Below are 27016 nucleotides of genomic sequence, written 5' to 3'. Positions count from 1 at the left end.
GAAGTATAGAGCATTTTAAAAGCAAATGCTTTGGAATTCTGGTGGGAGAAACAGGGTGCCTACAACCCAATAATTTCCCCTACAGCTGCATCAGTCTTAATTATTGGCTTGATAGCTACACATTATGCCAAATAAGAGAGGACAGACAAAAGAGGTTCTATACCTGCCAGAGAAAGTATAAAGCGAGGCAGATCTGGAGTGGTGCTGACCATAACATGTTTAGGAAGGTAGTCAGATCCATGAATCTCTGGGCATCCACTGACATCAGGTTGACAATTTCTCCAACGGTAGAGGAGCGCTTTGCTGAGTTGGTAATGACTAGGGACTGAAGAGACCACGAGAAACTCTTATTTAGACACATTTTCTTATTTTATATGCAGTCTACCCCGGCCTTCCTCTAAAGAGCTCAGTGTGTGTTGTATATGGTCCTGCCTCCTGCAGTTTATTCTCACAACAACTCAGCTAGGTAGGTCAGGTTGAGTAAGGGTCACCCAGTGAATTGAAACAGGGAACCTGAGTCTCTCCAGTCGGAGTCCAAAATACCAACCACTCTACTAGGGATGTGCATGAGCAGGTTTGGTGCTTCCTCTAGGAAGCACCAAACCAATTTGGGTGCCGGAGCCAAACCAGCTCGATGGGGCGGGGAGCGATTCCCTTAAGGAGCTCCTCCCCTCCTCCTCCCCACCCTGCCGCTTCTCCAGGTGCAGCTGCAGAACCCAGTACCCAACCGCCCACACAGGGCTGCGGCACTGTTCCCTGCAGCCTCCACATGGCGCTGGCACGCACATCGTCGGTATGCATGTGCGCTGCAGGGAACAGCACTGCTGCGCTGTGCCCAGAAAAGTGGTGGGGCAGGGAGGAGCAAGTTAGGGGCTCCTTACCGGCTCCTTAAGGGAACCGTGCCCTGCCAGCCCATGCACGAGTCATTCATGCACATCTCTACACTGGTTCTTATCCCATAGACTATTCTTGCGTAGTGCTCTGTTCCATGTTATAATCTTGATTTTATAACCTTTGTTCTTCTATTCCCGATATGAAGAAAGAGACAACCTCTACTGTGCTAATCTTAAGGTTGGTACAGTACAGTGGTTAAAAGCATGAAAAGCTGGATGTTCCTGGTTTGACACTTCAGTTCAGCCATGGCAACCTTTCAGGGTTACCATGAGCCATTTCCCTCTCCGTTCCTAAAAGAGCCAGGATAGTGTAGTGGTTAGAAGGCCTGATTACAACTAGAGATACTCACTCATCCATAAAGCTCACTGGGTGACCTTGGGCCAGTCACAATATTGCTCAGCCTAATATCACAGGGATATTGTGAGCATAAGCTTGGTAAAAGGGATAATTGCTGAGGCTTTCATCTGGAAAAAAAGCTTGACCTCCATATTGCCATCTCCTTTTGCAGAGGCAAGGGGGAGAAGAACCATGTATGCTCCCCATCCTCTTTAGAGGATGGGAGGTATAAACAAGCAATCAATGAATGAAATGAATACTGGCCTACTATATAGGGCTGTTGTGAGGATTAATAAGATAATGTACATTAAGAGCTCTCCATACTGGAAATGTGCGATACAAATTTTAAGTATTATTATTAGGAGATAATTTAACCACCTTCACTTTACCCAATGCCACATTACCAGCCTACATTTAACTCAAAAAACAGTTTCCAATATCAGAGAGTTTTAAAATTGGGGGGGGGGGGAGAATATTCATATTAAGGACCAATTTACCTATTACCAGCACCACATGGAAGCCACTTCTAAAGCTGCAATCCTAAATGCTTAAGTGAAATAAGCCCCACTGAACACAGTGAGACTTACTTCCAAGTAAACACAGGATAGCTTTGTAAGTCTCTCCATGCAGCAGCAGTTAGCATTAAGGAAGCTGTTGTGTACAGTGGCTCCTCATACAAATTTGTTTCTCCACAATATTTAGGAAAGGTATGCCAAAACCAGGCACTCATAGGGGCTTCTATTACTCAGCACATTGTTATATTATGCACTCATTTGAATGCACAAACATAAGCAAACTCATGCACAGTACAATCTTGATTATACAAATGGCTTAGGGAAGTTGCAAAACATCTGAATAATTAGATGGTTTGGCATGACAGAGAGGCATTTATGAGGGCTTCAGCAGCTGCTGCAGCATCTGGGACACTGCAAATACTATTCTATGCATGCACATAGACAGCTACACAAGCACAGTGTAAATATCAAATCCACATTAAAAGTGTACATTACAGCATTATCCCACACCAAACGTAAATGTGGTTCTTATGTATATGCATTAGTTAATTTTACACAAACTCTTTATTTAACAAAAAAAACATTTTGAACTGTTACATATCTATTCAGTTTTCAGAAAAGAGTAGCTTTTTAAAATATGTGCTTAATATAAACGTTATGATGAAAAATTATGATTCATCCTAAACTGTGGTTACTTTTATATGGCATATGTTAGTTCTGCTATGCCAGAACTCTGCTGCCAAAATCATTCATCTTTCCTGTCCCTGCTACACTGGTATCCCGTCCACTCCTGGGTCCAGCACAAACTCGCTGTCCTTACTTCCAAAGACATCCATGGCCTTAGCCCTCACTGTCACCGCATCTCTCTGCTCTCCTATCCCAATATATCTTTGCCCATTACCTTTGCTGCCCCATCTCAACCACTCTCAGTCATACAAAGGTCATCTGCTCTCCTTTACATTCCACCCTTACTTGTGCCTCAAACATTTGCATGATGCTGCTTCTGTGACTTCCTTCAAAATCCCTCCTCAAAACTCATCTTTTCCATCAAGGCTTTGACACAAACCCTTTCTGAAATGAATTCTAAGTACGTAACATGGAACTGAGCACACTCCTCTTTACCCTTGCCTCCATCTTCTTCCCTTCTGCTGCCTCACATTTGTCAATTTTTAGATTACAACTTCTGGTGGCGGGGGGGGGGGGGTGTAGAGGGTTCTCTTGTTACTCTGTAAAGCACCACAAATATTATCCACTTCTACAAGGGAAATGGTTTCACATTCAGTTCACTTCACAAGTTGCTTTGTTATGCTGTCACCTATTGTCAAAACATTCCCTGCATTACCAAGGATAGGAAATGAAAGTAGGTAACAGCTAATCCACACACCCCAGGCAGTCATTGTCACTATTGTTAAAGTCCCATTTCAGAATTACAACTACACGGTCCTTCTGCCAAGTCAAATCAATTCCATGACAGCTTATACTGGGGGACCTGAGAGACCACTTATATGGTTAGAGTCTAGCAACATCTGAAGAATCTGGTAAAATGCCTACATTTTGAGCTACTGTATTTTTTGGTAGAAAGGCATACGTTTTTAAGAGTTACTTTGAGGTGCCTGTGGCCTTTACTCCAGAATTAAGGGATGAGGGAAGGAGGAGCAGGAGCAGCTCAGTAGGGCCCTTTGACCAGCAATAGGTTCCACATGGTTGAGAGGACCTGGAAGGAACAGAGGCAGAGGAGCGACAGTGCAGTTGGGCCTTCCTGGCCCTGGGTTTGCATGCTCTCCCCCTTTCCCACAGAGCGCCATTTCCGCTCCACATGGGAGCATTTTGGCCCCTTGCTCTCTCCTCCCCAAAGGTACTTTAGCTGTGGCCTTTACACTGCTGTGGCGTTTATGAGGTGATTTTTAAAAAGTCCAGCTGTTTTTCAGTGGTGCAGCCTTTACGTCGATGCAGCCTTTGTACCAGAAAATACGGTACAACTATGTGGGGTTACTTTAGATATGTCAAAAAGAATATTAGGTATTTTCAGGCATCTCACATCTGTTCTAGTTTGGCACAACACTGGGCTGTTCTAGGACTTATTTGCTTACTTACCAACAACATGGCAAATACGTAGCAAGAGGGTTGTTATGTGGTTGATGTGTGCAAATATCCAATGCTCAGTTACCATTGTGTTGGGTATTAACATGCAACATGAAACAATTAGACCAGTTCAGCTTTGCAAAACAGTCAACACATAGACTTTTTCATTTTTTACACCTTAATAAATACATAATGGCTCTAGTGTGGGCATCATTATTTTGATAAATAAGCCAACAACCCAAGCACTGTATATTTCCCTGCAACGCAGACAGCCTGCTGTGATTTGAATATTTAGATTGCCCACATGCAGATGCAGATCTCAAAAATAAGCACTTGGACATGGAATAGCAAATGTATATCTTTGCCATAACCAATCCTCATTGCCTAGTTGACCACTACCACAGGCAATTCCTGCCTCTTCATGCCTATGCAATAATAGTAATCTGTTCTTACCTTTCTGTAGATCATCCCTACAATGCCGGTTCTCAGTCTCATCCCAGTAACAAAGCAGTACTGGAAATGCTGGTGAAGGATTATCGTCTGCAGCACGGCAGAGAAAAACATCATAGCCGCAATCAGATACCCCCACCATAAGGGAGCATTTTTATTCTTAACGAAGCTAATCAATACGCTGTTTAAGAAGAAGATTTAAATAGACAAGGGGGAAAAGAATTAAGATTAGTGGGGCAGAGTACAATATACCACTTTCTTTTATCCACAGCAAGAAGCAGGACTTCCTATGCACCAATTCTAAATGCATGCCAGAGTGTGGCTTTATTTTAGGAACAATTTCAAAACAACAAGTCTAAGGGCCACCTCAAACATAACTTACTTCCTAAGTGAAAAGCACTTGGGGAATCTCTGTGTAGATCCATGTGTGTGACAATGGAACACAGCATATTTCACAGTGCAAACATGGGGTGCCCAGATGCCAAGAACATGAACCAAATCACAGCTATACAGGACATGTGCATGCAGCCAAATACACTCTTTTGCCATTTTAATACTGGACAATATACAGCTGGGGTTGTTTGGGCACGTAATTACTTTCCATGTCCATTCCTTTGCACAGAAATGCTTGTTATGGCCACTTCACAAAGAATGCATGCTTCATTCTGAACTAGAAAGGAACATGGTACAAAGGAAAATACCATCCCACCTAGTCATGCTAAGGCAGGGATTTTTAACCTTGGGTTATTGACCTTCGGTTACATCTAGATGTTATTGGCCACTGGCCATTGTGACTGGGGATGATGGAGTTGTAGTCCAACAGCAACTGAGGACCTAAGTTGTTGAGAATCCCTGTGCTAAAGGCATTTCCAAATAGTGGCCTTCTGGGCTTCCTACTCAGTGTTTTCATGCAAAGCTGAAAGTATAGAAACAAGATATGAGAGAAAACAAATGGATTCATCTCCTCCCTGACATCAATCCTTCCCCCATAAGGATTGCAGTTCTCTACAATGGCTATGCAGAGTGCATGGCGTCATATGACTTGTGGAGACTGGAGTGGAATAAAGCACACTCAGGAGCTGGAACTTATTTGTAGTTCAGGCTAAAAACCTTACCAAGTTAACAACCAAAACCACCACCACAGTATAGAACCATACCACAATAAAAACAAAGCAGCAGACAGAGAAGGTACAGTTAAACCCTGTGTTTTGGAGACAATTCTCTTCTATAAGCTTCCCTAATGGATCATGCAGGTTTCTGAACTGCAAATGAAAATTCTTTTGTAAGAAAACACCGGGAAAGTGGAACTCACCTTAACAACTGGGGATTGACAAAAGACAACAAGTCTTGTATCAATTTGAACATGGAACCAATTAAGAAGTAAGGGCCAAATGTCCTGAGTAAGGCTTTGAGAAAGGAAGGCTTTTTCTGCTTTAGGTTGCTGCTTAACAAGATCTCTGTTTCCTCCAGCCCATCGACAACATGGTTCATTGCATGGTTAGAGGTTTTTGTATAGACTACATCTTTTTTCCTAGAACAATGGAACACAGTGTTATAGTTGGCTGAAAAGAAGGACTCCGTTAGAAATGTTGACAGGCTCTCTCAGATAACAGATTGAAGTGGTACAAAGACCTTTGGGTCTCAAACTTGGCTTGGCCCTTCTTGCTGCCCAGAGTTTTTCACAAATTGCACTGACAGCCATCTTAAGTAAGATATGGGGCTGCCATTTTATCACCCAGAAGCAGAAGCTGTTCACTCCTAGAAAATAAGTAGGGTCTAACCATAAAAAAGTCTCAGTTTAAAGTGCTCCAAGTTGTTGTTTTTTTTAAAAAAAACAATTGTATTTATGTTACAGCCGCATACTTGAAGTAATGTTGACATAAGGTAGCAGATTTGGAATCTGTTCACTGTTTTCACAAATGTTCCCCAAATATTAATGTAAAAGATTACAATGGCAGACACTCTACTCCGTCCGTTCAGCTGTAGAAATTTCTGTCCAACCCGTTGGATCAGTCAATTGAGTACTGGACTGGCCAGTTCATGTGGCAATATTTATGAAGATTAGGTTACTTTAATTAAATCTTTGACATAAAGCTGTAATCTAAAGTCTTAGCTAAGGCAAACACAAAATTTATGCATCTGAGAATTTTCCTTTCTTGTTTAGTTCCGCAAAAAAGCAACATTCCAAAGAGTTAAAAGTTTTTTATTTTATAGTAACAAAGCTATTCAATAACGGAAGCATTGGGGGGGGGCAATTAAAAAAATGTATTGCCTGTATAGCTATTGCCACACTGAAATAATGGAAGATGCATGCATCTTCCAGTATCCTCCCCACCCTCCGGCACTAAATGAGTTCTTTTTCCTGCTTCTCATTTTTACAAGCAGTTTAATGGTTGCTCTTAGTAGTTTTGTCCCCCCACAACATTTCAAGACAGATACATTGATCAGCAAACTTCTGTGTCCCTTGATCCTGCCTGGGAGTATCTAACTTCCCTTAGTTATCTCAGCTAAGTCCTTATGTAACACAATATTGTGAGGCTTATTTATCATCTAATGATTTTATCTGGCTATTCCTGTGAGCCAGCTTCTCCTCCTGCTCTCAAATCTGCAGTTCTGATCTGGATCCTTATCTCTTAGAGCCTTCAGATTTATACTGAGTTTACTTTGAACCTAGTTCCCATTATTACACTTGGCCATTCATTTCCAACATTTTGACTTTGTTTCCTGACCCTGCTCTAGGCTTTTTGAGGACAACTGAGATAAGGAAGGATGAAAATGCCATGTCTGAGACAGTATTGGCAAATCGGGGAGGCGGGGGGAGCAATAATTCCAGCGGCTGGAACACCTTTGTAAATAGTCTGGAGGAAAATATTGCAACACATGCTCATTTGGTCTCTGTTAAGAAAACAGAACATACCCATAACCTTGAAGTATATGTGACCTAGGCGAGGCCTGCATCTGGTCCCATATTGTGTCTCCAGGAAGGACAAAAATCAGTTACTTCAAGACTGACATGCTATCTTTTAATTCATGGTCAGATAATAAATAACCCTCCCAATATAGCAAAACAACAACAAAAACCAAAAGTTGCATATTATCTTGAGGAATACTTTCCCCCACACTTAATCTACATGCCAGGTGCTACTCTTTTACAATCCACCATCTAGGGATGTGCACAAAACAGATTTTGCATTTTGTTTCGAGCCCCAGTTTTATTGAAACCGGTTGTTTCAATGAAACAAAACTTGAAACGTTTCAAGTGTTTTGGCAATAGGGAGACTCTAAACACCTCACTGTTTCCGAGTAGCTACTAGGGACACCAAAGTGGGTTGGGTGGTAGGGCACGATGGGAGCTACCTACCACCCAACCCAGAAAAGAAATGGCTAAGCAGGCAATTTTAAACAAATGTTTAACCTTTCCCCCAAACACCCATAGGATTGCAAGTCAGTGCCAGAAAACCAATCAGCACGGGGGAAACAGGCCTCCCAAATGGTGCCTGAAACTTTGAAATGCTGCAAATCAAAAATGGGGTTGTTTCGTTCCAAGCTTGAATCAGACCTTTTATTTAAAGGGTGATTTGTTTCAAGCTCATTTCAAGTCAAAACGTTTTGATGTCAAAACATTTTGTACATCCCTACCACCAACATAAGTAATGTCTGGAGCACTTTAGCACACTTGGTTGAAAGATGTGTGAAACTCAAAGCAGAGTTTTTGATACATCCTAGACTAGGGCTCCTCACTGTCGTTGCATTGGCACTTGGGGATCAATTTTGCAAGACGTGTCCCCTCGTGGAGGACAAGTGTTTTAGCATACAAACTGGATCTCACTTTTATTGGCCGTTTGGAAGATCCACCATTCTGCTTGACAGTTGTTTTGTTTAGAAGGTGGGATTTTTGCTGCCTTTCCTGCCCCCTTAGCTCCAGTTGGGGTTTGTTCAAAGCTTTTCAGCACTCTCACTCTGGTGGGCTTCAGCTAGACAATGCAACTCTGTTGCAGGGCTAGGAAGGAATGTTTCCTGCATGCAACAATTGGCTCCTCTATGGAGCACCATTTTGCCTTCTTCACGTTGTCTTATCTTTTTGAGGTTGTCCAGTGTGATGGTAGATCAAGTTGTTGCAGTGTATTAATTGTATCATTAGTTATACTGCTCACCACTCTTGGGATGGGCGGGGGGGGGGGGAGGAGAAAGGCTGGGTTTCAATTTGGATACAAAATATTTTGTTTTTCCAGGATGTTTCCCATAAGTACTGTACTTTCAATGGTGCAATATGAGGATGAATCGAGTCAATTTATTTGTGATTATTTCTTGGTATTTCTGTTTGTGAACTGAGGCTGGTTACTTGCTTTCCTCTTAGGCGCTTCATAATGATCCTCTGCCCCCACAATGCTTTTGGGTTGTGGAGCTGGTGATTACAAGCTCTGTGTCAACTGTGTGATGGCTGTCCTGGGACCTGGGGCAAAGTGGTTGCTATCAACATATGCTTGCTATATCAGTGCTTAACCCTCATCTATATACTATACTTAACTTTGCATAACACAATCCAGAGTAAAAGCTGTGACTTTATTAACATAGAAATGTTGTTTTGTATGGGTCTATGATTCCTTCAACTTGTCTTGCAAAATGGTTTTAAGTTATATCATGAGGCTTCAAAACACTTTTTTTTTTAATAAAAAGGAAGCCTCTAGAACTTTGCCCTTTTATTGTACAGCACCTCAAGGGCTTGTGCACTGATCAACAAATCGGGGTTTCATACATTAATAATCTATATATTTAATTCTCTAAGGCATACCCATGGCTAATCCCATGGGTGGCAGCTCACACGAGAGTTTGGAGAGCTGCCGGATAGCCATGAGTGTGAAGGAAGAAAATGGCAGTGGCAACCTGCCGGCCGGCGGTCAATCAGAAAAAGCAGCAGGGAGGTAACGTGCAGGGCAGGCCGGTGAAGAAAACCGCCACCAGCGGGGCGGTGGGAAAGGAAAGTGCTGGCCAGACCAGTGGAGAACGGATTGGGGCTGAAGGAAGTAGGGGGGATGAAGAGACGAGGAGAACTAGGGGCACAGATGCTTTGTGCCGGATCAGCTAGTTGGTATTAAAAAAGCAACTGAGAAAGAGTAGTTGCTGAACAATATGGAATTCTTTCAAGCTTTGCTGCTGACAGGAACACCCACATAATGCTCTGCCTTGCCAAAAACATTACTATAAGAAAATAATCACTATCTACTGAATACTAGGTGTGACTGGAAGAAGCAGAAGGAAAAGAGCAAAGTTCCTGAAATGCCAAGCAATATTTTCATGCAGCAGGGAACTGAGGCCCACTTGTTCAATTTCTAACTTTACACATCACTATTGAGATGTTGGTCCATCAGTAAGCAGTTGCTAGAGAAGCATGAATGCAAACAGATCATTTTCTTCCCAGACTGGGTCAGTGTGCTAGGCTACTTTTCTGTAGGGTGCATCCAGGTGCTGGTTTCTGCACCTTGGATCTGGCACTATCTGCAGTGCACAACCAGGAACATTGGCCTTTTTCAGAAGTTCGCTGTTCCATGGGACATCTCTTGAATGGTGTGTAAGTGGTCAGTCCATATTGGTCACTGCCTGAGTTAACAAGAACACCAAGGGGGGCAAATAGGCAGAAGCACTCTGGAGTCTAGATTCCCAAAATAACCAGGGATGTCCGAAAATCTAAATCTCTATAGGATGCCTCATACATAAAACAAAATTTGCAACACTGATGGTATTCCTATGTGTAGGCAATGTATGGTCCTGGAAACAAGTACAGGAACAAGAATGAAAGGGGTGTGCTTCTCTCTGCAACTCTTCCTTGTTGTGGCCAGATCAATGTCTTCTTGGGCAGCACATCTGTACCTGGATGTAGGCAGCTAGGGCACGTGTCCTCCAATCCAGGATCCCTGAGGTCAGTTACGAATATGATGAATATTTATAGACTGCTATTCAACAAAAAGTTCCCAAAGTGGTTTACACACACACACACACACACACACACACACACACACACACACACAACCTGTCCCCTAAAGGATCACAATTTAAAAAGGAAACATAAGATAAACACCAGCAACAGCCGCTGGGATAAGAGCCAGTTGCTCTCCCCCTGCTAAATAAAAAAGAATCGCCACTTTTAAAAGGTGCCTGTACCTCTTTGCTCAGTTAGCAGGGAATATGTTGCTAGAGATGGGGCTAAGTGGGAGCTGGGGATGCCTGAACCAAAGTCAGAAGTGCAGCAGGCAGAAAATACTCTCCTGTTAACCAGACAAAGCAGAAGTTCAGGCTCCTGCTATTCATACCAGGCCTGGCCAATGCAGAAGCTTTGCAATGCCTGCCAATGTTGTACAACCTTATTCTCTTCTATGCCTGCAAAGGTTTTTAAGGCCTGAATTTACACAATCTTAAATTATGCCTCCTGGTTCAGGGCCTAGAATCCACAACATCCACATTCTCTATAGCTTAGCCTAACCCATGAGTAACACAGTGTATAACTCCCTGATCTTCTAGCTTTCTCTCTGGCACAGTTACGTGATGGGAGATTTTGATGTGTGTGTGTGGACGGTGGAGGGGGGGGCGGCCTTTCACCACTTGATCCACAACGTGCATTCTGAGGCAAATGGGTCAATATCCTCAGCCAGTCTGGTATGTATGAATAGCTCTAAGCCAACTGTGTGATCTGGGTTTCTGGCTATCTCTCCAGATAAGATAAACTTCTGACACTCTGCTAGCAAATGTTTATTGTATATGATCAGGCTTAGATTTAACATAACGATAAGAGAAGACCAAGTCGCTTACTAATGTTAAGAGCGGGGGAAGGCAAGGGGAACTGTCTCAAATAAAACCCAAAAGAATGCTAGCGACCCATAACAAGATTTGCACACACTGCCAAAATAAAATGAGAATCATCTCTACACTCTGATAATGCAGAGGAGTACTTTTCTCACTGTTGTTTAAATTGACAATTCTCTCTCCCTCTCCCCAAAATGGTGATTGATTGCATGCATGTCCAGCTCTCAGATATGTATGTATTCCATCTTGAGAATCTCTGCTTCCCACTGTTCTTTTGTCCTGACTGCAGATCAGATCTTTTAGCTTCAGTACCTGAATTGCATTCAATGTTCCAAAGCCATAATATAAGCTCCAACATGACATTTTCATGCATTGGACAGAAGCCAAATTCAATTGTTCTTTACAGATGCTGTAACTGGGTACAGCGTCTCAAATGTGGTCAGAAGTCCTGTCCTGGCCCCATCACTCACCACCTCAGCCTGCATTCATACAGCCCTGCTGGATCCTGCCTCTGAGGCTGGAGGTGGCCTATAGCCCTCCAACTAGTAGCCGTTGATACACCTCTCCTCCATGAAGTTATCCAAACCCCTCTTAAAGCTATACAGGTTGGTGGATGTCACCACATCTTGTGACAGAGAATTCCACAAGTGGATTATGTGTTGTGTGAAAAAATACTTCAATTTGCTGGTCCTAAATTTCCCAGCAATCAAATTCATGGGATGACCTCTGGTTCTAGTGTTATGTGAGAGGGAGAAGAATTTCTCTTTCTCCACTTTCTCCACACCATGAATGATTTTATAGACCTCTATCATGTCTCCCGCAGTCGTCTCCTTTCTAAACTAAATAGCCCCAGGTGTTGTAGCCTTGCCTCATAAGAAAGGTGCTCTAGGCCCCTGATCATCTTGGTTGCCCTCTTCTGCACCTTTTCCAGTTCTACAATGTCCTTTTTTAGATGTGGTGACAAGAATTACACACAGTACTCCAGCTGTGGCCGCACCATAGTTTTGTAAACGGGCATTATAATATTAGCAGTTTTATTTTCAATGCCCTTCTTAATGATCCCTAGCATGGAATTGGCCTTTTTCACAGCTGCCACACATTGAGTTGACACTTTCAACGAACTGTCCACCATGACCCCAGGATCCCGCTCTTGATCAATCACCGACAGCTCAGATGCCATCAACGTATACTTGAAGTTTGGGTTTTTCGTCCCAGTTAGGGTTTTTCATCCCAGAGAGGGTGGAGAGAGGAAGGGGATAGATTCTGTCAGATCCCTGACCTTTCCAGACGAACAACAGCCATCTCACCCTGCCTGCGCATTCCTGTCTTGGCAAACCGAGGTTTGTTTTTGCAGCCCCAGACCTTCTGAAGGACCGGCTTAGGGCAGCCTGATTGCTGCCCTATTCCACCTGTGCCTTCTATCCGAGTGCTTGACTTGTTCCACCTGTCCCCAAGGACCAGAGATCTCTCATGAGAGGAGAGATTTCTGGAGTCCTTGGCAGCATATATTGGAGGAAGGCACACCAGAGGCATAGCCGACAGTGTACCCAGCTGACCACCTGTAGGCACCCACCAAATCGGGCCGCTAAAGGGGGCCGGCTTTTGGTGCTGGGCCTTCGGTGTGGGACTGGGGTCTGGGGGGTGTTATAAGGTGGGGTTGGAGGTCTGAGTTGAATGTTGTTAGTCCTCCCTTTTATTGGGTTGCGCCAGGCCTTCTGTTATCATGTGTTTGGGTTCTCTTGGGCAGAATGATGCCGGGTGTGTGTCCAGTGGCTCTGGGGCAGCTATTACTTTTGTGGTGGGGAACAGAAGAATTGGCATTGGCAGAGCAGCTGGCTATTACAGGGGAAGGGAAACCAGTAATTTAGTAACTGTTTCCACTTCCGGTTGCCCTGTCAGTTCTCTGGCTTCGGGGAGCAGTTCCAACTTCCCACAGAACCTAGCCTTGCTCCTTTGCAATGCCAGGTTGGTTTAGAATAAAACTGAAATCATCCATGACTTGATCATGGATGAGGGAGCCGACCTGGTTTGTATAACTGAGACCTGAATGGGGGAGGCTAGTGGCCCAATCTGGGCCCAGCTTCTTCCACCAGGTTGTGGAGCAGGCCAGGGGATGTGGCTGGGGAGGGGGTGGAGTGGCTGTGGTCCATAGGGATACCATTCCTCTTACCAGGGCCCCTGTGCGACAGTTGACTTACATGGAGTGTTTCTTTCTGAGGCTGACAAGTAGGGATAGATAGGGGATTCTGTTGGTATACCATCCACCCCGCTACCCAACTGATTCCCTGAGCTGACGGAGCTGGTCTCAGAATTGGTGTTGGAGTTGCCCAGGTTTTGGTTCTGGGTGACTTCATTATCCATTGTGAGGCTGACTTGTCTGGTGCGGCTCAGGAGTTCATAGCAGCCATGACAACCATGGGCCTATCCCAACTAGTTTCAGGACCATTTATGTATTTATGTTGCTGACCACACACTTGATTTGGTCTTTTGTTCAGATCAGGGGGGTGTTCCGTGAGTGCAGGATCCTATGGTTTCCCCATCGTCATGGATGGACCACTACCTGGTTAAGGTTGAGTCTCACAGCCACAACCCAGCCCTGCAGGGGTGGAGGAGCTATTAAGATGGTCCGCCCGAGACGGCTGTTAGATCCAGTAGGATTCCAAAAAGCCTCGGAGGATTTTGATGTTGGTCCTGCCAGCAACTCTGTCGATGCCCTGGTTGGAACCTGGAATAGGGAAATCACCAGGGCAGTAGAAAGGATCACTCCTAAGCATCCCTTCTGATCTGCTTTAAAAGTGGCCCCTTGGTATACAGAGGAGTTACAGGGTCTGAAGCAGTAAGGTAGGCAACTGGAGCGCAAATGGAGAACTCGGCTTGAATGTGACAGGATACAGCATAGAGCCCATTTGAAGGTTTATGTGGAAGCGGTACGTCCAGCAAAAAACCAATTCTGGTCTGCGTGCATTGCTTCTGCAGGTTCGCGTCCAGCAGAGCTGTCCCAGGTTGTGAGGAGTTTGATTCAGGCTCCTTCTAATTCAAACCAATCCCCGGGGACTTTGTTCTGCTGTGATGCTTTTAATGGGTTCATTGCAGACAAAATCTCCTGTATTCGGGCCAATTTGGACGCTATCGTTTCTGCAGAGTCTATTAAGGTGGTGTCCAGCAATCCCTCTTGTAGTATTAGATTGGATCAGTTTCAATCTGTGATGCCTGAAGACGTGGACAAGCTGCTTGAGGCAATGTGGCCTACCACTTGTTCTCTGGATCCTTGCCTGACTTGGCTGCTTCTATCTAGCAGGGAGATTGTTGGAGATAGCCTAGTTAATATCATTAACTCATTGCTGAGGGAGGGTAGGATGCCTCCTTGTTCTAAAGAGGCAATGATTAGACCACTTCTTAAGAAACCTTCCCTAGATCCCTCAGTGATGGATAGTTATCCAATCTCCCATGGTTGGGCAAGGTGATTGAGAGAGTGGTGGCTAACCAGATCCAGGTGGTTTTGGAGGAAACCAATTATCTAGACCCATTTCAAACTGGCTTTAGAGCAGGCTATGGGGTTGAGTCTGCCTTGGTCAGCCTGATGGATGACCTTTACCGGGGAAATCGACAGAGGGAGTGTAACTCTGTTGGTTCTTTTGGATCTCTCAGTGGTGTTTGATACTATTGACCATGGTATCCTTCTGGATTGCCTGGGGGAACTGGGGATAGGAGGCACTGCTTTGCAGTGGTTCCGCTCCTATCTCTCAGGCAGATTCCAGATGGTGGAGCTTGGTGACAGTTCCTCTTTAAAATGGGAGCTATTATACGGAGTCCCTCAGGGCTCCATTCTGTCACCAATGCTTTTTAATGTTTACATGAAACCGCTGGGTGGTGCAGGGTGTTATCAGTATGCTGATGACACCCAAATCTATTTCTCCTTATCATCATCATAATCATCATCATCAGGAAATGGCATTCACTCCCTAAGTGCCTGCCAACAGGCAGTAATGGGCTGGATGAGGGATAACAAATTGAAGCTGAATCCAAGCAAGATGGAGGTGCTCATTGTGGGGGATTGGAATTTAAGGGATGAGTTACATCTTCCAGTGCTGGATGGGGTTACACTCCCCCAGAAGGAAGAGGTACGCAGCTTGGGAGTGCTCTTGGATCCAGGCCTCGCCATGGTATCTCAGATGGAGGCTATGGCCAGGAGTGCTTTCTATCAGCTTCGGCTGATTCGACTGCTGCGCCCATTCCTTAAAGAGAACAATCTCAAAACAGTGGTGCATCAGCTGCTAACCTCCAGGCTCGACTACTGCAATGCACTCTATGTGGGGCTGCCTTTGTACGTAGTTCGGAAACTTCAGTTAGTTCAAAATGCGGCAGCCAGATTGGTCTCTGGGGTAACCCAGAGAGACCATATTATGCCTGTCTTAAGACAGCTGTACGGGCTGCCGATATGTTTCCGGGTGAAATACAAAGTGCTGGTTATTACCTTTAAAGCTCTGAACAGCTTGGGTTAAGGTTACCTTAGAGAGCACCTTCTTCGGTATGTTCCCCATTGCTCGTTGAGGCCATCTGGAGAGGTCTGTTTCCAGTTACCACTGGTAAGTCTGGTGGCGACTCGGAACTGGGCCTTTTCTGTAGCTGCTCCTGGTCTATGGAATGCACTCCTGGCAGATATCCGCAGTTTAGGCTCACTGCCATCCTTTAAGAGAGCCCTAAAAACTTATTTGTTTGGCCTGACCTTCCAAGGCTTGTAAAGTGTTGTTTTTAAAAAGTATTTTAATTGGTTTAAAATGGTTTTTATTGTTTTTGAATTGTTTTTATATTGTTTTTAGCACTGTATTTTGAATTGTGTGTTTTTATGTCTTTTTAAAAGTTGTACACTGCCCAGAGCCTCTGGATGGGGCAGTTTATAAATGTAATAAATAATAATAAAATAATAATAAAGTGTATCACTTTACACTTGCCAACACTGAAGCACATTTGCCATTTTGTCACCCACTCCCCTAGTTTGGAGAGATCCTTTTGGAGCTCCTCACAATCCGTTTCGGATTGTACTACCTGAAAGAGTTTGGTATCATCTGTATACTTGGCCACCTCGCTGCTTACTCCCACTTCTAGATAATTTATGAATACATTAAAAAGTACCAGTCCCAGCACACTGGGGGACCCCACTTCTTACTTCCCTCCATTGTGAAAACTCTCCATTTATCCCTACCCTCTTTTTCCTGTCTTTCAGCTAGTTAGCAATCCACACATGTACTTGTCCCCTTATCCCATGACTGCTAGGTTTTCTCAGGAGTCTTTGATGAGAAACTTTGTCAAAAGCTTTTTGGAAGTCCACGTATACTATGTCAACTGGATCGCCCTTATGCACACACTTGTTGACACCCTCAAAGAAGTCCAAAAGGTTGGTGAGGCAAGATTTACCTTTGCAGAAGCCATGTGGGTTCTCTCCCAGCAGGGCCTGTTCTTCTATGTGCTTTACAATTTTATCCTTGAGAATGCTTTCCATCAATTTGCCTGGAACAGACATTAAGCTAACAGGCCTGTAATTTCTGAGATCGCCACTGGATCCCTTTTTTAAAATCGGTGTTACATTTGCTACTTTCCAGTCCTCCAGTATGGAGCCTGATTGCAGGAATAAGTTATATATTTTAGCAAGGAGGTCAGCAATTTCAAATTTGAGTTCTTTGAGGACTCTTGGATGGATGCCATCTGCTCTGGCGATTTGCTAGTTTTCAGTTTTTCCAGACAGCATCTCATTATCTCTCATCATCTCCAGACATTAGATCATCATCTCTTGTCACTGCTATCTGACTCAGTTCTTTAGCTTCCATCCCTAAAAAGCCTGTTTCAGGAACAGGTATATATGCTCAGTATCCTCTGCCATGAAGACAGACCCAAAGAACTCATTTAGCTTCTCTGCAACCTCCATATCCCCCTTAATAATCCCTTTCACTCCCTCATTATCCAAAGGTCCAACCACCTCCCTGGCAGGTTTCCTGCATCTGCTGTATTTAAGGAAGTTTTTGTTATTCCCCTTGATGCTTTTACCAAAATGTTCCTCAAACTCTCTTTTCATCTCCTTTATTGTCACCTTGCATTTCTTTTGCCAGAGTTTGTGTTCCTTTCTGTTCTCCTCATTTGGGCAGGTCTTCCAATTTCAGATTCATCTTCTGAAGAAATGAATGCCACTTCCATGATGCCAAGCGCTTCCGTACGCAGGAGGCTGGGGTGCCCCAGCCTCGTGATCACAGAAGCAGCATTCACTTCTTTGGACAAATGTGGGCTGAGAAGGTGAGTGATGGGGTGGGACTTCTTGCCCCATTTGAGACGCTGTACTTGGGAACAGCGTCTCTTTAAAGAATGCCTGAGTTAGGCTTGAGAAAATCCTATTCCCTCTCTAACACATCACATGAACAAAACTGAGTGTATTCTGCAGTTGTACCAACTAAGTGCGGAATTTGGTATTGGGTGCAGGCTTTTTCCATCTCGAGAATCACTGCTTCCTTTCTATTTTGATTTGTAAAAAGCAAGTTTCCAATCCTTAAGGCTATGAAGATAGGCTTAGTAGCACAAGAGCAACACAGCAGGTGAAGTCTTAGAAGCTAGAGAGGAGGCCAAGTAGAACTTCCAATGGTCATGAGGTAGTGTTTTGCTGTCACACAATTCCTTGCCTCTCCCTATGATTGGCAAAGGAAGAATAAATTATGCAAATAAAGCAAATATATGCACATCTGATTATCTGCATAAGGAATAGAAGTTGCAGAATCTAGCTTTTATTGTCACAGAAAGCAGTTCATCATGGCATATAATACTGATTATGTTTTTAAGTAGAGAAGAAAACCATATTTTATTCATAAAAACAAGAGTACAAGACCTATTCAGCAAAGCAAAGTCTTACTTACTGTTGTACTTCCTGTTTTTGTTTATCCCACTCTTTCTGAAGCCTTTGTACTACCATTTCACTTTTATCGTCTTCATTCACAGACCATAAATCTTTATCTTCAAGAGGCTTCTTATACCCTTGGATTGCCATGCTATATTGTAAAAAAGATCACACATTAGAAACTCCAATTCCATCTGGTTCATTTTCCCCGAGGTCACATATTACATTACATGTATGGCTACCACCACAAACGGCAGCCACACATTTAATTCTGCCCTCTAGGTAGCATCTAGAGCAGGACTGCTCAACTTCGGCCCTCCTGCAAATGTTGACCTACAACTCCCATAATCCCTGGCTATTGGCAACTGTGGCTGGGGATTATGGGTGTTATAGTCAAAAAACACCGGGGGGGGGCTAAATTGAGCAGGCCTGATCTAGAGCAATTTTCCTATCCCCTATTCCTGATGTCATGTTAATCTGCATTTCCCATTGTAGGACAAGGACATTGTACATTGTAGGACAGAGACAAATCAGTGGTGGGCCACTATGTGAAGCAGGATGCTGGACTAGATGGGCCTTGGACCTGATCCAGCAAGGCTGTTCTTATGTTCGAGTCCATAGACTACATCAAATCCATCTATCAGGAAGACAACTCAGACCACTTATCATCCATTATGACTATTTCATGTGACTAACGTGTAGTGAAAATCCTGTGGGTTTCCCAGTCCTTCAGCACATATTACAGGTGCAGTGGATATTCTAATTTGCCTATACCTGGTTTGCCGGTGCATTAGCCATATTTAGTTTCGCAAAAACAAGCATGGATACAATTTTGTGTACATGATGCAAATTGTTCAATGGGATCATTCTTAACACACCCAACAATTTGTCCCTTTATACAACACTTTTCTGCAACTCTATAATGTAGATATTGTACATCCATTTCCTTTCCACTTTAGCATTTTGAAACATTCTACACCCAAAAACAGATCAAATCACGTTTAAAAAACTGTATTCCTTATTAGATAAAAATACAGAAATCTGGTATTTGAATTTTCCCCATTGCACCAAGCCTATCAGGAGTCACAGGGGACATGACTGAAGCAGCTCAAGGTATTTCAGTTCCACCATGCTTCTTGTGCTCCCTTTTGTCTCAGCTTAAAATCTACTCCCAAGTGCTTTACCACTGCCTCAGACTACCTGGTAACTCGTCCTAATCTTTAGTATGTGCTACTAATTTATTGGCAAGCAATAGGTTCTGTTGTGTACTCTCATTTATCACTTCTATGATATCTACGAACAGAAGGGGGCTTAGCAGCTGATCTCTGAGGCGGCCAACCTTAACTGCAAATTCTTATAGCTCCCCCGCTCCAACCGCCCGCCCTGCATAACCATAAGACCACCACTGACGTCAATTCAACTGCTGCTGTCAGGGATGTTGAATTACTCCCTGCTCCCCTTTTGTCCTCCCATAGCAACTCAACTGAACTTGAGACCCAGCTGCAGATACTGCGGGTAAACCCATCTCTCCAACATGAGGAACTATGACAAAATGATTTAAAATGCAAATTTTCAGGCCATAATGGAAGCCCTCACAGAACTACACAATTTCCAAACATTAGACACTTTCCTCAGGGAAGTTTCCAGATATTAAATTGAGCCAGCGTGGTGTAGTGGTTAAAGTGCTGGACTAGGACCGGGGAGACCTGAGTTCAAATCCCCATTCAGCCATGAAACTAGCTGGGTGACTCTGGGCCAGTCACTTCTCTCTCAGCCTAACCTACTTCACAGGGTTGTTGTGAAAGAGAAACTCAAGTATGTAGTACACTGCTCCGGGCTCCTTGGAGGAAGAGCGGGATATAAAAGTAGTAGTAGTAGTAATAATAATAATAATAATAATAATTATTATTATTATTATAAATATCTGCCATAAGGCACTGATATATAACCAGCGGACTTGCTTTCTATTCGCTACAATGAAGCCAGCTGAGCCTCCTGTTGCTGGAGGAAAAGCTCTGTATAACCCTAAAAGGTAAAGTGTGCCGTCAAGTCACTGTTGACTCCTGGCAACCACAGAGCCCTGTGTTTGTCTTTGGTAGAGTACAGGAAGAGTTGACCATTGCCATCTCCCGCACACAGTATAAGATGATGCCTTTCAGCATCTTCCTAAATCGCTGCTGCCCGATATAGGTGTTTCCCATCGTCTGGAAATCATACCAGCGGGGATTCAAACTGCCAACTCTTGTTTGCTAGGCAAGTCATTTCCCCGCTGTCCCTTTAGATGGCTCTATATAGCCTTAGTCACACATGATGTCCAAATGCAGTTATTCATACATTATGTGCAACACATATCTGTGCCATGCATTTGAGGAGACTTGTCCCCAAATTCAAACAGTCATTCATACAAACACATGTACATGTGTACAGACACCTGCATGCATACACAGCCTAATGCCGGAATAAGCTTATTTCTAGGTGGGAAGCTCTGTGGACCAATATGCAACAAAAACTGGATGTTGGGTTTAGACAAGGGAATACATGCAGAGCAGCCAGAAATCTCACCATGGGCAAACTATTATATTTGTATTTCCACCTTTCCTCCAAAGCACTCAAGTGGTGATGCACAGGGAGTTCCACCTTTCTGGTTCTCACAATAACCCTTTGAGGTAGCCCAGGCTAAGAGAAGGTGACTGCTCCATAGGCAGTAAGTGAGTTTCACAGCTGAGGAGAGATCTGAATCCAGGACTCTTTTGTTTAGTACTCTAGCTCCAGCTTCCAGGGTGGGGTGGGGTGACATTGTTCTCTATCTAGCTCAGTATTTATCTGCACTGACTGGCAGGGGCTCTTCAGGGTTTCAGAAAGGGGCCTTTCCCAGCTTTGCCTGAAGATGCCAGGTACTGAACCGGTGTCTTTCTGTATGCAAGACATGTGGTCTCCCACTAAGCTCCAACCCTTCTCCTTGACAACAGCATGGGAAGAAGCTACAGCACGGGCTCCTCCTACATCACTTCGCCACCAACGATATCAAGCTGTGCACGAAAATGCTGTGCTGCTGAGGTGCCTGAGAGACTAAAGGCAATATTATCAGCAGTGGCCTTCCAGTGGTGGAACACTGGAATACTTGCTCAGAATGGTGCAAGCAGTGTGGGGAGAGGCTTGAGACACTTACTGTAGCAATGTTGCAAATGCCAGCCAATGGGGGCCTGTGGCACTACCGCCACTGCAATCTTCACAACACTCACTACTGTTGTGATTGCAGAGTAAAAAAAAGGTTGTTGCAGTTTCTCAGCAACTCATTCCTACAGTTGCAATTTCAATGGCACAGGTGGACAACAAATACATATTCTCCACCTAACACTGATTTTATTTCAAAAGGCCCTGGCAAAACACACACATAATACCATCAGCATTCATTTTTAAATGCTTCTATTGAGCCCTTACAATTGCAAATGTAAACTTGGTTTAAATAATTTTTTTTTCTGAATGGCAAAATAAACTACCCCTTACACAAAGACTGGTCTGTTGAATCTATCTCTCCCTTCAGTGTACAGAGGGGGGATTTTAATGTTTATAAGCATTTTGTTGAGTGCTTAAGGTTAGCAGATGTGAAGTTCATCATGTTACACAAAAGACTTATTTCTTTCCTCGCTGTACAGTAAGGATAATTTAAAAACCTTATAAAATATGACTCCAACAGGAAATGAAGCCTGAACCTTAACTGCAGATTTAAACACCACAGTTGTTCACAATGTTGGCCACTATTTTCAAGTTTGAGATTAAACACAGAGATCCAATATCACATCTAGTAACTGCTGATCTCTCACCCACTTTCTGCACTACCATTCTGAAGGGTAGTTTACCATTTGTCCTGCCACTAATACAAGTGCAGCCTCATCCTGTCCATGTTTTCTTGGAAGGAAGTCCCACCAATTTCAATGGAACTTTCTCCCAAGTAAGTATACACAAGTATGCCTACCACTGCAGTCAGAATCTCTCCTCCCTCTCCAGTTTTCCTCAGCCTGCTCCCGCCATCTTCTAGGGTTTTGTGTAGGGGTGTGCAGAACTGGTTCAAATCAAACCCGGTTCAATTCAAACCGGCCCAGACCCCCAAAAAGGAGACCGGTCTGAGTTCAGGCCAGACCGGTTCAGGGCCTATGCTTGTAAAGGGGAATCCAGTGAGGAACCCCCTTTACAAGCAAAGGGGGTGGGGGGATCCTTAAAAAGTGTTGTAAGGGCAGGCAGCAGGGGCAAGATGGCAACTTACTGGCTTTCCTGGCAGCAACTCCTCTAAGCCCCACTGGTGCTCCCCCTCCAGCAGTGCAGGGCTTCTGCAGATGCACAGAGGCCATTTGTGTGACCTCTGTGCATGTGTGGAGGCCATTTGTGTCACCACACACATTTGCCATTGTGTGGTGATGCAAATGGCCTATGCACATCCGTGGAGGCTGGAACTGGGCCGCTGGCAGGGCATAGAGAAGCTGGTGCTGCCCCCCCGCCCAAGCCAGCAAGGTGTCCTCTTGCCACCCGCCCCTACCCAGCCGCCCTTACAACACTTTTAAAGGATTCCCCCACTCCTTTGCTTGTAAAGGCAAATCCTTACTGGATTCCCCTTCACAAGCATAGCCCTCAAACCAGCTCAACCAAATGAACCGGTCCGCTGGCTCGAATTCGAAACACACTGCCTCAACCAGTTCTGTGCACACCCCTAGTTTGGTGGGTGCGGACATGTAAGAGGGCCTTTTCAGTCATGGTGCCCTGACTTTGGAATTCTCTTCCTAGGCAGGCTAAGCTGGCACCAGGCCCGATCTCTTTCCAGCAACTATCCAATTCACATAGGAAGCTGCCTTATACGGAGTCAGACCATTGGTCCCTCTAGCTCCGTTGTTCTATACAGACTGGCAGCAGCTTCTCCAAGGTTGCAGTCAGGAGTCTCTCTCAGCCCTATCTTGGAGATGCCAGGGAGGGAACTTGGAACCTTCTGCATGGAAGCATGCAGATGCTCTTCCCAGAGCGGCCCCATCCCCTAAGGGGAATATCTTACAGAGCTCACACGTGTAGTCTCCTATTCAAATGGAAACCAGGGTGGTCCCTGCTTAGCAAAGGGGACAATTCATGCTTGCTACCATAAGACCAGCAGCAGTCTTTTAGGGCCAAACTACACTTGACTTTGAACATGTTGTTTGGCATTCCATGTATGTTTGCACAAGTCATAGCTGACGGGCAGGAGGCTGACTGAGATCAGAGCTGGGTGGGGAGAAGAGTTTTTCTTTTTTAAACCCTTTCCCTGGCCACAGTCCTAATCTTGATCATGACCACCACTACTACTGCTGCTGTTTCCAAAAACAAAAAAGAAGGCCAAACAATGTCTATTCACATTAGCCGTTAGATGCTAGTTAACTTCACACATGGCATTAAATTAAACCATGGTTCAGCATTACTATCATGTGCCTCAGGTGTGAGGAGAAGAAAGCTGACCCGATTTAAAATAAACCAGGATCTGGGGTTACAACCAAGCCCAGCCAATCCCAGCTCTTACTCTAGCCACAATTGGTCAACAAGCAGGGGTATCAAACCAGGGGAAGGCTTGTGAGAGTAACACTAAGCCTCAAGGTTTTGCATAACTTCTGAACTAAGCAGCTGTGCTTTTAAGAACTATTTTAAACCTGGCTTATGCTGTCTCTCCACTGCTTTTTTCTTATACTAGTATTTCTATATATTATTGTTGTGTTCATACCATGTGTTAGAGGCTCCTGCCTGATAGAATGAAGCAGAAGTGTTTAAATAAAATAAATATATAATATCGTGTGTGTTTAGGTGAGAGCAAATGATGCCATATAGAATTGCTGCCTTGCCCTGGAATGTAGGTAAGTAACTGAGAGCAGAAGAGGAAACGGTGGTGCTGGCTGTACTTCAACACTCTTACAAATATGCCAAAGTCTATCTACAGGATCACCATAAGACCTGTAAGAGCATGCTTACCTTGTGAACCACCAAAATGTCATCTTGGAAAGAAAGCTGGCATTTAATTCTGGACAGGGATTCTAAGACAGAAGTTGAATACATAAAAGTGAACTTCTTAAATGGAAGAAATATGTAGCCAAAATTATTTTGAAAGACCACCATGCATTCTAAACCATTCAGGATACATATATATTAGAAGAAAGATGTGCTGGGATTTTCTCCAATGGCATTTCCTCCGCTCCCCTGCTGAGCTGTGAGCAGTGTTTGGGGACAATGATTGCACTTCCCTATCTGATTTCAGCAAAGTCTGTTAACAGCAGACAGGAAGAAGAGGGTAAAACTCAACTTGATATTAAATAGAGGGCTATTCTTCACTATTGGAGAAAGAGAGGGGAAGGAAAGGCAATGGAAAACCCATTTGTCCTTGCTGGCAGCAGACTGTATTAAGACCAGGTGGGAGCATAAAGAAAGGAAAGGTTCTGCTTTTAGTGCTTCATCACCTCCCAGGTCCTCTGGAAATAAGAAGGTTGTGCACACGGCCATTTGCTGCAGGTGGGGAGGGCTCGGGGGGGATGCAAAATTGAGCTTACCTACCTCCCAGACAATTGTGCTCCATCTGTGAGACGCGCTGTGGAACTCTGGCAATGCGGAACACTGGAGGACGGGAAAATGAGTCCCGGCCTCCACGGATCCCAAAATGGGGAATCCCCATTGGGCTGGGCACTCTAGGTGCTTACAGCCCGAGCACACACACAGCCCTGGCTCTGGGGTTAAGGATGCACTCGCGCCCTTAACCCTGGCTAAAGGACAGGGTAAAAGGGTGGGTTAGGTGGGGCCTGCTCCACACAAGCAGCCTAACCCAGGCTGGATTAGGCTGCTCATGAGAAGAGCCTCAAGGTGTGCTTAGACCATTGTTTTCCACAGGATGAACTACTAACCAAAAAAGAGGAGCCACAACACATACTAAATGCAATTATCTCCCTGCCTCTAAATTAATACCCCACTCCCAGGTAAAGCATGGTTTGACTCATTAAAGACAAATATACTTTTCTGTGAACCGCCTAAGAGGATATCTCCTGCACTACTTCTCCCCAACCATTACCTCAGCCCAGACCTTATTACACCACCTCCTCTCTCTCTTTTTTTTTGGGGGGGGGGAAGGTAAATTTGCATCATTGCACTTCTGCACCCATTTAGTAGTTTAATTTTAGCTTTCCCGCCCACCCCCTTCTTTTCAGGAGATGCTAAACCACTCTGAGAACCTGAAATTCAATCATTTTATAATCCTGTCTCAAGTTTCCCCCTCTCCTTTTTGGCAAAGAACTCTGCAGGGAAGTTAGTTTCTCTTTAATGAGATACAGCACTGGTCAGCAATAAGTTTCACAAGAGGGTCACTCTGAGGAGGCAATGGAGGGCAACCCCCTGCCCCACTCCACTCCCCCAAAGTAGCCTTCAGCATATCCCAGTCTCACATCTTTCTTGCTTCTAGATTCGCAACTTGAGAGAGCTGATGTTCCTCAGGGGCCCAGATGCAGTACATGGGAATTCCAATTGCTGGTCCCTACTGTACAGACTTTCCTACATCAAATCCCTAATGAAGAACACTCGTCAGAGACACCACCCAAGATGGGATGCTGTCTGCATCAGTTGTGCCTGATTATGTTTGGAGACATGTCTCAAGAAAGACTGCTAGAGCGGACAGCAGTGTTCCCTGTAACAGAGAATCCCAGATGTTGCAGACTACAACTCCCTGCATCCTCAGCCACAATGGTCTTTGGCTGTGGATGCTGGGAGTTTTAGTCAACAAGATCTGGGATTCCATGTTACAGGGAACACTGGTGAACGTGTTCCACAAATTCTTAAATCCTGCTTAGCTGGGTGGTTGATCACCGCTCCAGAGGAAGTATAATCACTGCAACATGGACTTACAGGGTCAAAATTCACTGGAGAGAAAAATGGAGGTTTCTCTTTAACACATGAGAGAATCAACTCAATGAGGATCAGTACGCAGTAGATATAAAACGTGGTATTCCTAAATCTGTCTTCCAATTGGTCCTAAGAAGAGAGAGAGATGTTAAGATCCAACCAACAAAGTAAATGGACTTTACTAAAGGGGCAGGGGAGAGTTAATGGGGTCAAAGGAGAAGGTGAATATAATAAGAAAGAGACAAATGTTCTCCATGCGCATATTCACAAAAATGCTTCTTAAAAAATGAAATACTGAAATTGTCTCCCTAAGTTAGTGGTTACAGTGAAGACCATTAGATGTTTCTATTAAAAAACCAAATTCAGATTAATACCTATACAGAGCTGAATAAAAATATGAAGGGAATCTATGTGATAAACCTGATCTAGTGCTGCAATGATATCCAATTGTAATTAGTGAAGAGATTCCTCCCCGCCCGCCCCCCAACCCCTCAGGGAAGGTATTTGGAAGATCTTGTCTTTTGGATTAGCTAACTCAAGTGGCTTCCAGCTCATATACTGTGGAACAAGCACCAGTTTAGAGCAAGGCAACTACTATTTACCTCAACTCACTCCTACTCTTTTCAGATCCTGACTTCATCTCTTCCCCATCACAGGGTGTCACTCTCCCCCCTCCCCACCTCCACCACTCCACTAGCTCTAGGAAATCATGCCACAATACAGGCATACATATGTATGCATGCATTCCATTTACCTGAGCTGCTGAAGCACCAATGATTCTGGATCGCAAAGGAACCAAGGCACACAACACACACAAGAACCAGAATATGAAGAGAATGCCTGAGGACTGGACTCCATGAAGCCTCTCATACTGGATAAGCAACATGGCTGCCAACTGCAAAGGAAAGAAATGCAGAACAAATAGTTGTGAGTGCACACCTTCTCATCCTCTGGTCAGTTCTAACAGTCAGAACTTGAAATGTTTCATTTTTACTCGTCGTTGAATTTTGCCTTCCTGCCATTCTCCCTCCCTCCCTACTTTTTCTTTTTTTGGCCTCAATGCTAGAAAATTGCATATTATATTTATATATGCAAATAAGAAAACAGCTCCATCACCATCCTCCTGGAATGACCAGCAATTGTGGCCTGATTCAGACTTCATATTTGTGTGTTTACA

General features: G+C 44.2%; 1 protein-coding gene across 2 annotated transcripts in view; it reads right to left on the bottom strand.

The window, feature by feature from the left end:
• Positions 1 to 27016, bottom strand: part of ABCC3 (ATP binding cassette subfamily C member 3) — a 131607-nt gene that overhangs the window by 66310 nt on the left and 38281 nt on the right. For both annotated transcript variants that reach the window (XM_053297974.1, XM_053297976.1), the window contains exons 4-10: positions 26594 to 26734; positions 25843 to 25968; positions 23932 to 23993; positions 17972 to 18103; positions 5590 to 5808; positions 4281 to 4458; positions 164 to 325 (exon numbers count right to left, since the gene is read on the bottom strand). In XM_053297974.1, the coding sequence (XP_053153949.1) occupies positions 164 to 325; positions 4281 to 4458; positions 5590 to 5808; positions 17972 to 18103; positions 23932 to 23993; positions 25843 to 25968; positions 26594 to 26734 (1020 nt within the window). The remainder of the gene's footprint in view (positions 1 to 163; positions 326 to 4280; positions 4459 to 5589; positions 5809 to 17971; positions 18104 to 23931; positions 23994 to 25842; positions 25969 to 26593; positions 26735 to 27016) is intronic.

The sequence above is a fragment of the Hemicordylus capensis genome, chromosome 2 (genome assembly GCF_027244095.1).
Source record: "Hemicordylus capensis ecotype Gifberg chromosome 2, rHemCap1.1.pri, whole genome shotgun sequence".
In the NCBI taxonomy this organism is placed as follows: domain Eukaryota; kingdom Metazoa; phylum Chordata; class Lepidosauria; order Squamata; family Cordylidae; genus Hemicordylus; species Hemicordylus capensis.
The sequence above is the reverse complement of the archived record's forward strand: the minus strand, read 5'-3'. Positions and strand labels throughout refer to the sequence as shown.